Below are 13,636 nucleotides of genomic sequence, written 5' to 3'. Positions count from 1 at the left end.
TATTACACAGCATATATCAGAATACATTTTATAGAAATACTTCTCTTATTTTCAAAAACATTTAGTTTCCTATAGGTAGGTTGTCATCCTTAGTAATATTATGAGGAACAGTATTTGTTACAGCAGCTCATTGCAGGTACCAATTACGTTACCAGAAATAAGTTTATTCATCAATTTAGCAGTAGTATGTTGAGTTTCCACTATGTCAAAGCACTTTGCTGGGCAATGACTATTAAAAAATCAATAAGACATTATCTCTACCTTTACAGGGCTGGAAAGATAGATATATAAATAACCTGCAGCATGACTACTGCCACTCTTGTTAGCAGGAGATGTTTATAGCCAGCATTTTTTGATCATCCTTCAGTGCCCAGGTTCAGCTTCAGAATCTTCTCAAGCCAGCACTACAGAAACCTGCTGTCACTCAGAGAAACTTGGGAGGTGTAAACTGTTTGTCATCATTGCTATAGTAGAAGTTTGTTCAAGGTGTCGCTGTGGAAGCCAGGAAATGCAAAAGCCTTGCTTTGTGTAAAAGTAAGTTTAAGTGTAAAGAAGTACAAATGAGTTCAGTCTTTTAGGTATTGAGAAAGACATACTAAATTGGAAATCTTGTAAGTCCACATATACATGTTTTAAAGAGATGCTTTAATAACTAGATAAAAGGAATCTTGTATAGTTAGCACTCTTTGCCATTGTTTATGGTTCAGTATTGGTGCCTTCAAACTACATGTTTAGCTCTAAGCTGTGATGTGCTGGGAAAAAGTTAACTGCCAGCACTCAGGTAGGGGTGTGTGTACATGTGTATAAAAAACCCTGATTTGTAATGCTTGCTGATTTCCATGGTGTAGAAATCTTCACCTCAGATGATTTCGGCCCAAGTTGCTGAATGCAGGTTGGGAAGAGATGCCACGTAATGGATCCTGGGAGCCACTGTGAGCCTGCCCCGTGCGCTCGCTCCAGCACAGCACTGGCCCGCAGCCCAAAGTCCTAATCTTTCTCAATCACTCCTTGTTTTGTTTAGGTCAGTCTCGGCTTTGTTTGTATGCATCTTTATCCTGTGTAAAACTCCTTCCTCCCTTCTCTCCTCACCCCCCTCCTCCTTTGTCTTCCAGCCCTCCTGTTATTGCAAAGCTGCAATAAGAAATTTAAGAAATTGCATATACAGTGGGATATCTTAAATCTTCCTTAAGGTTTTAGCAATCTGCTATTACGTAAATATTGAGCAATTATGATTAAAATACATTAACATCTAGCTACTAAAACGTAATTGCTGTAAATTAACTGTGACTGTGAATTTATTTAATGAATTTTCATTTCTTTTATAAACTTGCAAAGACTCTTAGAAGTTTGCTTAAATTCACAAATGAAGAATTTTCAAAAGATGCATGATTCTAATTTCTCTCTCCAAGGATATTTTTAGTAGTGAATCCTGAGAAGGGTAGAGGAAAATTAGCAAGAAGAAGCAGTATTAAAAGAGGAGGAGGTGATAAACACTGATTACATAAATCATCAATTTGTTGAAGCTCCCTCCTCCTGCCCTCACACATAAAGCCACTTTGACCCCTCTAAGCTCGGGGATAAACCTGGAAGAAAAAAATCTTCACTGTGGCTATAGTTGTCTCAGCTCAGGATATACAGGGTTTCTGATTTTTAAAGTGGGGGAGAGGGGAGGAGCTATATTCCCATCAGCACAAGGACACTGATATACATGGGACAGCTGTGTTACAGGAAAATCTTTGGCCATCTCCTATAGGGTTAACAACCATAGGGCATCACTGGAATCTAATAGCAATGCCACCAGAGGTGTGCAAGTTCAGGAGATCCTGAGGTTTCCTGAGAATGTCCAAAGGTAGAGGACTGGCAGAAGTAACTTCACCAGTTTCTTTGCATGATGTTTTTACCTAGTCAGAAGGAGGAGCAGTTATATAACACGTTGAAACAGCTGAGGTTGCAGCATTTCTTATATTATTTGGAGCCTGTGTTCTCAAAGGTAGATTTAACCTCAACATTTTCCTTGTATGACCTTTGAGGTAATGCAGCCATATAGTCTATAAAAGTGTTTTCCTAAATGCATACTTTTTGGTCAAAATCAAAAGAAAAGTATTTGTTACAATGAAGGTATGTGCAGGATGTTTGGAGTAACTGTTTTAACTGTTTTTTTTTTTTTGCGGTATGCGGGCCTCTCACTGTTGTGGCCTCTCCCGTTGCGGAGCACAGGCTCTGGACACGCAGGCTCAGTGGCCATGGCTCACGGGCCCAGCCGCTCCGCGGCATGTGGGATCTTCCTGGACCGGGGCACGTACCCGTGTCCACTGCATCGGCAGGCGGACCCTCAACCACTGCCACCAGGGACGCCCTTAACTGGTTTTTAAGATGTCTGTTTTAATTTGACTCTTCACATCTCTTGTTATTTACAGCTGAAATATAGTTTGACCTTCTCTTTTGCTGTTTTTTTTTTAAAGCCTCCGTTATTATAGTTATAAATGTAGTAATCAGGATGGCAATAAGTAGACACAAGTTTGTGAGGAGGCAGTATGTTATGGTTAGATCTGCTGTTTACAAATGTTTTCCACAACGCTTGAATGCTGTAAAAGTATTCTTAGTTCAACCTCCCATTAGTGATTGCTGGGTAAGAAGAGATAAAGCAAAAGTAGTTTAAGAGTGACAAAAAAATCTAAGAAAAATAACTTACCTTTCTAGCCCAAATAACTCAGTATTCAGAGAATTTCATTTGGTACAACCTAGAGTTAATGACATTATCAGATCACAGTGGGTTGTATGAAATTTTGCAATTTACCCCTCCTCTCTCCCCTCCTTTCTCAGCTAGATTCTATGAAAATGGTCAGTTTCTTCTTGGATGAATGCTCTTCTGCTCCCTCATCTTATAAGTATAGATGGTTTTATTAAAAAAGAGTTAACTTTACTTTGAGTTATATTCGGGACAGTTGTAAGTTCTGGAAGCAGAGAGGACTGCTTGCTATTTGGCCTAGGAACCAGTGTGTTCCATTTAAGAAGCCTTGACATCCAGTATGTGCTGGTGCGATTTCACTCTTTTATATAAAACTCCAGTAGCAACATCCTAAGTCATTTTAAAAAGTGATATTTCATTACAATCGACCTACTCAAAAAGAATGAATTTAGCAGGAAGCAAGTACAACTTTGTATTAATAAGCTCTTACGATCATTATACATAAAATGTAAAAATCTTTGTAAACAGGCTATGAGATAAAGGCATGTTATCATCTTTATTCTGTAGAAAGGGAAACAGACACGGAGAGTCTGAGTAAATTGACTGAGATTGCACAGTTTTCATGGGAATATTCAAGAATTAAATACAAATCCATGCACTCTCCTGGAGAGTGTACTTCTACTTATTTTCTGAAATAAAAGATGGGATTCATATAGCGCCATTCTCCAAAAACTTAAATTTCTTTTCCTAAGTATATTCCTATAAGAAAAGTATTATTACTGGTAAAAGTAAAGATGAAACTAATATTAAATATAAGTGAGTTGGATCTAAATAGATGAGGTCCATTGAAGGAGGATTCATAATGGAACACCGACTTAATAGAATCAAAACATCCAATATTGAAGTAATAAGTGACGTTCAAGGAGGAATTAAATGGATTACTGTGGTACCTAGATAATCTTACATTTTGTTTTAAAGATGAAGACATGGTTTTTCAGAGTACTTTGCTGCTCACATTAAAGGATATAAAGTAAAATGCATTTAGTTTTAACGTCATAGTACTTATTATGTGAAAGTCTTGTTCATATGTCTATCCTTCACACTTCCTGTGAGATTTGGGTTTTGAGTTCTAGTTTAGAAGAGCTGTGAGTTTGCTGACTTAGAGGACTGACTCTTGTGAGGTAGTGGAGAGTTAACTTGACCGGTCTCAGTGTGAGCCTCGGGCTGTCCCTAGACCACTTGCCAGAACTTCATCTAAAAGGAGGGGGCAATAGGATGGGGGTTGGAACAGGCAGAGGAGAGATACTTGCCTGTAATCACAAATTAGGATTCTGATCTGATTTTCCAGTTGCAAATACCAACGGGAAAATGATCCAGTCTTACCTCAGAGACTATTTATAGGTGTCTTCCACATTGATTGTGTTCACTCTACTCATTATTACACACCTTTGTGATCTTTCCCCTCTACGTGGATTGGCTATAATAGGCATCTCAACAGGAAATTGTTTTTGCAGTGAGCTACATCATCCATGTTTTATTTCTGTAAATAACTTGTTCTGTTGTAGCCTTCTCAAACAGTTGCTTTTGATAGCACTGCAGAAAATCATTAAATCTTCTCTTCAAAACCTGGAGCCTTTCAGAGCTTTGATAGTTTGAGGTACGAAATTGTAATCTTACATCCTGGTGAGACACTATAATCATTGATTTGTGATGATCTGTGACTGGTACCAACAACACTCAAGCTTAACCAAAACGTGGAGGGGGGAGAGAAAGTAAAAGTGTAAGAAGAATTACTTTTCAGATTTGTTTTATTCTATCACTACTCACTTCCTTGGACAAACAAGTTATGGTAAGGTTCTCAGCAGTGAAAAGCAAGCATTGAAAATTCCTATAGGACAGCACTTGAAAATTCACGGTCTATAGAAAATAATAATTCATGTGTACTTGGAGAAAAAAAAAACCCAAACATGTTTGGATAATCATTCTTCTAACCACATAAAAACATTTCTAGCCATTACTTTTGAGCGATTTATGAGCACTCCCTTGTGGCTGTTTATTAGAACCGCTTGAAATAGCAAAAGAAAAGCAACAGCAAGCTTAACTGCCAGGTTTAATGTAACACAGCCACAGTTAAAGTGTGTCTACCCAGTAAATGCAGTATTGTAAAGTTTTACCCAATATCAGATTTGCTTCTCTGCTGCGAAAAATAAGTGAAATAGCTGGTGATTATTTTTGAATTTAAAAATGGACCAATATCTATAAAAATAAGTTGTCTAAACCCAAGGTTTAGGTAATGATTAAGAATTATAAAATAGGGGCTTCCCTGGTGGCGCAGTGGTTGAGAATCTGCCTGCCAATGGAGGGGACATGGGTTCGAGCCCTGGTCTGGGAGGATCCCACATGCCACGGAGCAACTAGGCCCGTGAGCTACAGCTACTGAGCGTGCGCGTCTGGAGCCTGTGCTCCGCAACTAGGGGGCCACGACAGTGAGAGGCCCGCGCACCGCGATGAAGAGTGGCCCCCGCTCGCCGCAACTGGAGAAAGCCCTCGCACAGAAACGAAGACCCAACACAGCCAAAAATAAATAAATGAATTTAAATTAAAAAAAAAAAGTGCTCCAATAACCTAAAGGAGTTATTAAAAAAAAGAATTATAAAATAGATAATGGTTAATTGTGCCTTAATTACTGAAATATGACCTTTTTCAAGAATTTATATTAGCAGTATCTAGTGAGAGCATTAAAATTGCTTTTGTATTTTTCCTAAAGCCTCTTAGTGAGGTCATGCAAAGTAACACGTTCCACAGATATTATGGGAGCCTGAATCTCCTGAACTCTGTGACTTGATTCCCACCCCTCTCACCCCCCACAATTACCTTCTGGAAGGAGTTTTATCAAGCCTCTTGCGTAAATCTGTGGAGAAAGAGTTCCATGTGAGCCAGAACTGCATTTCTCTGGATTCTTTTTTAAACCTTGTGAAAGTTAACTCACCAGAGTTGTACCCCAGATTCACATTTTTAGTTATGGTTTTCTAGCATTTTGTATGTTATTTTCCTTTATTATGCAGTAGTAACAGTAACTAACAAAAATTTAGATACCTTCTTTACTTCACACTTGGATTACTTCAGATTTGAAGAATTTCATCCTGGTGATTGACCAGTGTGTAAGGATGAAAGTCATGTGTTCCCTGGGGGGTGTACAAAGATGAGGGTCAGAAGCAGCCAGATCGGGTTGTAAATCCACTTTGTACCCTTTGAGTGTTGGCATTTCCATTTTGATCTCTTGGATTTAGATTCACATGATGTGAACAGCAGCCCATCGACTGCATACAAAAGAAGCATCATATTTCAGATGTAAAACCACACATATGTTATTATGGTTTATGGAAAAATTTAGGTTCCTGTGTTATCTACCACTGTAGATGGATACTCTGAATGGGTCTCTGTTCTGTTAAATTAATTTGGATTTCAATTTCTACCTTTTGAGTAACTACATTTTAAATCATCTTGGGACATTCTCAGACTGCTTAGGAAGGTTCTGAACACGTAGTTGACATTGTGAATTCTGTGAAGAAACAAACATTTATCGAAAGCCTGCCATATGCCAAATCTGTGCTTGTTATTTTAAAAATACATATATATTTCCCTTTGATTTTTATAAAAACCTTAAAAGGTATAGGGATGAAGACATCAAGTCTTAGCAGTTTAGGTGCCGAGATTCAAAATGGATCTGGGTCTAACTTTAACACTCATATTCTTAATATATTCCAGATGATTTTTAGGTTTTGAACTTCATTACTCACATAAAATCAACTTTAATCTCAATATTGTGAAGGGCTTAGCATAGTACTTGGCACACATTAAACACTCAACAAATCATCTCTCTTGTTATCTCTATCACTCCATTGGATGTTTTTCTCCCCCTTCATTTTTTTCTGTTTAGTACCTCTGGAATTTATGTTTTATTCCTTCAATTTCACATTAATAGAATAAGAGTAGGGAGAAGAAAGAGAAAAAAATTGAGCAAGTCCAAAAACAAGAGAAGAAAATGAAGAAATATGGAAGAAGTAGAGATAGGAAGTAATACTTGCCCCATTGCGTGGTTGTTAACGATCACATTTGGTTCAAGTTTATATCCTCAAGTTTTGTTTTATTCCCAGGTCATACTTACATAACAGCGACATAAGAGTTGTGGCAGAGATTTAAACTATTGGATATGAATGTGAATGCCAGTGTCTTAGTATACAGATCTGTGTGCATTCTCTCTCTCTCTCTTTTTTTTTTTTTTTTGGGTTGTGTTGGGTCTTCATTGCTGTGCATGGGTTTTCTCTAGTTGCGGTGAGTGGGGGCTACTCTTCATTTTGGTGCATGGGCTTATTGCGATGGCTTCTCTTGTTGTGGAGCACAGGCTCTAGGCGTGTGGGCTTCAGTAGTTGCAGCATGCGGGCTCAGTAGTTGTGACTCACAGGCTCTAGAGCACAGGCTCAGTAGTTGTGGCGCATGGGCTTAGTTGCTCTGCAGCATGTGGGATCTTCCCGGACCAGGGCTTGAACCCACGTCCCCTGCATTGGCAGGTGGATCTTAACAACTGCACCACCAGGGAAGTCCCCGCATCCACTCTCTTTTCTAATTTTTCCCTACCCAATAAAAAACCATTTTATTCATATTGATTAGTTCTGCTATTTTGAGGTGGAATACTCTGCTGCAATATTTCTTTTGAGTCTTCCCATGGCATCAGACGTAATAGGTCCAAAGTGAAATCCATTGTCTTTATTCTTTCTCTACCAAACATACTCCCTTCCTCATTTATCCTAGTTCTTAATGTGGTGCCAAAGTTCCAGTGCCTGAGGCAGAAAACTTAGTGTCACCTTTGATTCCTCTCCTTCTGGATCCTTTTAATTTTTTTTTTTTTAAACACCTGCCTCTGCAGTTCCCTGCTACCCATCTGTCAACACCGCAGCCACCTGATCTAGTTATCACTTCAAACTTGTGTTCTTCTCCCAGCCATTCAGCTTGCATATCTTGTCTTTATATCTTTATTCTCAAAGTATCCCACATATTACTTCCTAGAAAAAGTTTTTACATTAATCTTCTTTTTAGAAACCAGCAGTGATTTCATGTTCAGGTTACTTTGCCTAGATTATGGGTATCCTTTCCATACTTACTCCAGTTAAGTTTCCTACTAATAATGTACATGCTTTTCCCCAGTTAGATAATGTTATTAGTTAATAACATATGGAACCTGCTATGTGCCAAAACTGTTCAACGTACTTTATATTCATTGTGCCATTCCCATTTTTAAAAAGTTAACTGAAGGCCTGTAACTTGGTCAGTGCACTCACAATTGGGATGGACTCTTAATGAGCGTGTAATAAATAGTTTCTTTTCCTGCACTGCATTCCCCCTTCTCACATTCCATGCTTAGTTTTACCCACCCTTGCCTTTTTCATGGTGTTTCCTGTTCCTAGGATATTTTTTCTCTTTGGTGTATCCAATTCATATCCGCTTCTAATTCACATCCACTATGCAAATACTACCTTGACTTATTTAGTTCTCATGGATCTTTCCTGTTGTCAAAATTCTGACATATTTATGAGGAGTTCTGCATAGTTTATCATGTAACTATTCTCAATGTAATCAGTTTTGTCTCAGTTTTTCTGAAAATTTTAGCAGGGCTTTATGAGCATTAAATACTTGTTGGATGAATAATTTTTTCCCTCTTCACAAGTAGACATCAACTTTCTGGAAGGTTTAGCCCATTTCTTAATTTTTTTCCCTTCCCCACACAGCTCAGCAATGTGCTTGGCACGTATATAAATACTTAGTGATTGAATGTAGGCGAGTCTAGGCCATCTGCCTTTTGTGACTTTCATGGGAAAATACCTTCTCATTTTGTGCACATAGATGCACTTCAACCAAAAGGGTAGCACAGAAGATTAAGATAAAGAAGTGTATCAGGTATATAATTGCAGAATGAGATACATTATCTGTGTTTATTTGGACATATTAAAAGCCATAAACTTTTAATACTTAACTAGATGTAAGGCACTGAGCTAAGTGTTTTACATTTATTATCTTCATTCTTAGAACCAAGCTGTTGGATAGGTGACGCAGTTGATGCTCAGAATGGTTAAACAGCAGCTCATAAGCAATAGAACTGGGTTTAAACTCAGGCATTCTTGATTTTAAATACTTAAGTGCTGTGCTGCATATCTTGTTATTCACCCTCATTGTTGGAGTTTTCACCACTTGAGACATACCTCCTTGTTTAAGTTCATTAACTTTAAATACATTAGATCATGCTGGTTTCCAGCATAAAGTAAACATTCAGTGACTGTTAGCCTTTATTGTTGCTATTTTTCCAGAGTACACTAAAGTGTCCATGACATTGTCTTTCCCCTTATGCAAACTTTAAAGACAGAATCAGCTATTTATTACCTCTGTAAAATCTGGAGAAATATATATATGTGTGTGTTTAAATGTATTTGGAGTTTCATGAGGGCAGAGAAGATTTAGAGAGTGAGAATTTAAAGTGAGCTACTTTGCTACTGTTTCCAATCATCTCTCTGTAGTAAGATGCAATGCCTGCACAGTGTATCTGGAGGGATGCCTGTCTTGAGCTCACAAATGGGAAGTAGGTAATGGATGTCAGAGGTATCTACAGTTGCCCTCAGTGTCTTGGGAAGGATTTTGACTATTGATCTACTTTGTATGTTTTCACAATGGAGGATTTTAGGTCCTCTTTTCAAGAGGCCATCTCGTTTTTCTGCAAATTGGAGAATGACGGAATCATGGAAGACATTACTACTTTAGTTTTTATTTTTGTGTATACTATCTTTGTGTGTTTAGATTATGGAATTTAAGAAATAAATTCCATAATTTGACTAGAGAATAACCAGTTTAGTGAAAATAAGTGAAAGTAAAACCCTTTTATTGAAATTTTAAAATTTTGATAAAGTTTTAAACTTACAGAAAAATTATAAGAAGAATATAAGGAACTCCTATATACTCTTTAACCTATTTTTAAATAGTGACCTATTTGAAAAATAGGTTTTTCTTTCATCTTAACATTTGCTAATTATGTAATAAGTCATGTTATTATCACAGTGGTAGAATGAATGATAATTTTGTTAACTGGGCCTACCTTTTCCCCCTCAGCTTTATTAAGATATAATTGACACATAACATTGTGTAAGTTTAAAGTGTACAACATGTTGATTTGATACATTTATGTATTGTAAAATGATTACCACCGATGGCATTAGCTAATATCTCAATCTTGTCACATTGTTACCATTTCTTTTTGGGGTGAGAACATTTAAGATCCTATGTTTAATTTTAATGCTTTCTAAAGGGATTTTTTAAAAGTCAAGACTTCCTTCCAGCATACTGCTATCCTTAGAAATGTCTGTTTCCTCGTATCCAGTCACTACCCCCGCCCCACCTTGAACCCCCTCACCATATTTTTGCAGATCAATTTAAAGATTTATCTGTTTTACAATTTAAATAAAATCCAATTTGGAGTTTTGGGCTAAAATACTGTTCATTGAAATGACATGCAAACCGTGTGAAATGAGAACATTCAGGCAAATCCCAAGTGTAAGGAATATAATTAAACAGGGAAAAAATAAGCCTTATTTTATTTTGCAGCTGTAGAATTATAACATTCTAGTGGCAAGATGGAAGAGCTTTTATATGGCTCAGTTTTTTTGGTTTGTTTTTTTGTTTGTTTTGCTGTACGCGGGCCTCTCACTGTTGTGGCCTCTCCCGTTGTGGAGCACAGGCTCCGGACGCGCAGGCTCAGTGGTCATGGCTCACAGGCCCAGATGCTCCGCGGCATGTGGAATCTTCCCGGACTGGGGCACGAATCCATGTCCCCTGCATCGGCAGGCGGACTCTCAACCACTGCGCCACCGGGGAAGCCCTATGGCTCAGTTTTAAAATGATGCTTGAACTGACTACATTAAACCAGTGTAATTAAAGGTATTTTAAAATTTAGTATCTGGTGTGCTATTTTAGTTAAATTTTAGAATATGAAATTTAAATGTTTAAGATCTCATCATGAGTACGTGCTTTCACATTATTAGGATGAAGTGAAATAATTTGTGAAAACAACTTAATTATAAACTAGAAAAAGACTATAACGTGAGGTATTTTTATTTCATTTATAGAAGCAAAGGAGAAGAAAAGCTGTTTATTTAAATAAGTGGAATAAAGGAGCCATCTTTATTTCAATATTGTTTGCATGAATTATACAGGATTTAATGTATTTGCATTTTTGATTTCAGATTCAAAACGCTAATGATGTATTAATTGCGCCACTTGAGAAATTTCGCAAAGAACAAATAGGTGCAGCAAAAGTAAGTGTTGCATTTTATTATTCTTTGGATATTCTCCTGATAATTAAAGATGACAGACGTAATTTCAGACGTTAACATTTTTGAAAGTAGAATGACCTTTTAAAACTTCCGTACGTCATTTAAAATTTTGCACAGAGCCTATTACAAAGACTGGAATTCTTTTAAACACAGAAAAGATATTATTCTTCTACTGAATAGAGAAAAAGTCAGCATAAGTGGGTTCCTCCCATCCCAACAATGGTAGGAAATTAACTGTTTTAAAGACGGTGAAATTATGGTAAAAATATGAGGAGTTTTCCTAACATCTATATAAAATAAAATTAGGCACGAGGTATGTACACTGAAAATTAAGGTAGTAATTATAAAAGACCTTTTATTATTTTTTGTATTTTTTATTCTTAATAAAAATATTAGGAATATAAATATTAAGAATATAATATAAAGTGTTTGTGGAAAACTTTAGACATCTATTTTAGGCCTTTGCATTAATGTTTAATTGGTTATGGATCAATTAAAATTTCCCTGAGCCTAATAATTTCTGAAATTTACTTGCATCCTCTTTCTTAGATCCATGTTTAACTACCTTCTCAACATCATGTAAGGACATAAAATTTGGGTTTCCAAGATAGAACCCGTCATCTGTCATACTTCCCCTGTCCTTTCTCTGATTTGATTTTCTAATTAGTCAATGACATACCTCTTCCCTCTTTGAGCAGTGCTTTCATTCTCCTGCAGGAATATTTCTCCTCTATTCTCCTCCCTTCTGTCTGAAATATTGAAATAGCCTACTGGTTGGTCTCTATGTCCCCACCCTAATCTGTTAACAAATTTTTGCCATGTTTAACAGTTGTTCTTCAATGATGAAACCTTCAGTGGTTGTCTCTGAGAGAGACAGTTTAATCTCAATAATGAAATTTTTTCACAGTGTGGCCACTTTCTACGTTTCAGTGTACCTCCCTCATCTGGTACAACTGTCTGTTCACTAGTTCCTGTATATATATCCTGGCTCTACTAATGTCTTTGCCCAAACTTTTCCCCTCCTTGGAATATTTCTTACCCTTAACTTGTTGAAGTCTTGCTAGCTCTCCATGGTCCCTTATATTCCAGCACCAGAAAGAAGCCTTCCTTTATGTGGGTCTTTCCTCATATATCTGTTCCCCTTCCAGGACTGATTTTTTTTTTCTTACAGAATCAAGTAGTCCTTATGCTTATTTCCTGTAAAAAGCTATCACAGTCTGCCTTGAATCAGAGTTTTATGTGCATTTCTCCACCAATTATGAGCCATTATCAAGTCAAGAACTAAACCAGAACCATTTCTGTGTTAATTCAGCAAACATTTATCAATATCTTGGTTGGCCCACTTGTGTCAAAGTATGGTGTTTGATAAGATTAAGGGATACAATTGTAAACAAGACAGACAAGATCCCCACACTTGTGTCATTTATTATCTTTTGTGTATTTACAAATGCACTGAGGATTGTGATACAGAAGTGCAGGGTGCTTTGTGAGAGTATAATTAATGGAACTGACCTTGTCCAGAGAACCAAGCAATGCCTTCTGGTGGAAGTATTGGTTAAGCAGAGAACTAAATGATGAGAAAGAAATAGCTAGAAATGGGGATACAGAGGCAGCAAGGGAGGAACCTTCTTTACACTCCAGAAGAGGACCGTGAGGATGGAGGACGTGTGCATGCCTTTGTATTTACTCGTTATTCTATTTTACTCTTACTCACGATAAAGAAAAGTTGTAGGTAGAGTGATTATATTTGATCAAAATATTATGAAATATTTTGATATTTTAAAATATCACTCTAGTTGCATGCCATGCATGGATTGGAGGAAGCAGGACTGCTTGAGGGAAACCATGCTTGGGAGTTAAAGGACAGTTATCTTGGATTCAGAAGGGAACACTGGCTGTGGAGACAACGGGATGTATTTCAGAGGTAAAATGGAAAGGGTAGGAAATGGGTTACATACTGGGAAGTGAGCAACAGCACATTTCAGTGATGACTCCCAGGGTTCTGTGTTGTAAAATTGGGTGTTTTTTGGAGCCACATACTGAGATAGGGAACATTTATGTTAGGATGGCAAAGATGGTTTGCCATGAATGAATTTGAGGTTTCTCTGAGTCATCCAAATGGACATGGTGAGTTAGCAGGTGTATGTTCAGATCTGAATTAGAAATATGTTTGGGAATTGTCCTCTAGGTGATAATTAAAATCATGGAGATAGAGTAGATCCCCCTGGGAAAGAGTAGATTGAGAAGAGGACCTAAATTCTATATAATCTGAGAACTCTCAACATTTGATGTTTGGAAAAAAAGAAAGACAGATAAGGAGGCTGAGAAGGAAGAAGCAGAAGAAGGAAGAAAATACAAGAATGTGGTGTCTCAGAGCAAGAAGTCTTTTCAAGAATAATAATAACTGATCTTTCTTGAGATCTATACTGTAGGATAGATTTCACTGAGCTATTACATTTGTGACCTGATTAAGTCCTCACAAGCAACCTTAGTGGTGAGTACAGGTGTTACATCTGCTTTACAGTGAGGAAAATGATGAGGTCACCTGCATGCACCATTTCATAGAGCTGGG

At 37.3% G+C, this 13,636-nt stretch overlaps 1 protein-coding gene across 2 annotated transcripts in view; it reads left to right on the top strand.

Annotated features, from left to right (window-relative positions):
• Positions 1-13,636, top strand: part of ARHGAP42 (Rho GTPase activating protein 42) — a 284,843-nt gene that overhangs the window by 143,975 nt on the left and 127,232 nt on the right. For both annotated transcript variants that reach the window (XM_060018066.1, XM_060018067.1), the window contains one exon: positions 10,975-11,046. In XM_060018066.1, the coding sequence (XP_059874049.1) occupies positions 10,975-11,046 (72 nt within the window). The remainder of the gene's footprint in view (positions 1-10,974; positions 11,047-13,636) is intronic.

This window comes from Delphinus delphis, chromosome 8, assembly GCF_949987515.2.
Source record: "Delphinus delphis chromosome 8, mDelDel1.2, whole genome shotgun sequence".
NCBI lineage: Eukaryota > Metazoa > Chordata > Mammalia > Artiodactyla > Delphinidae > Delphinus > Delphinus delphis.
Note: the sequence above shows the minus strand (reverse complement) of the source record. Positions and strands in the feature narration are given on the sequence as shown.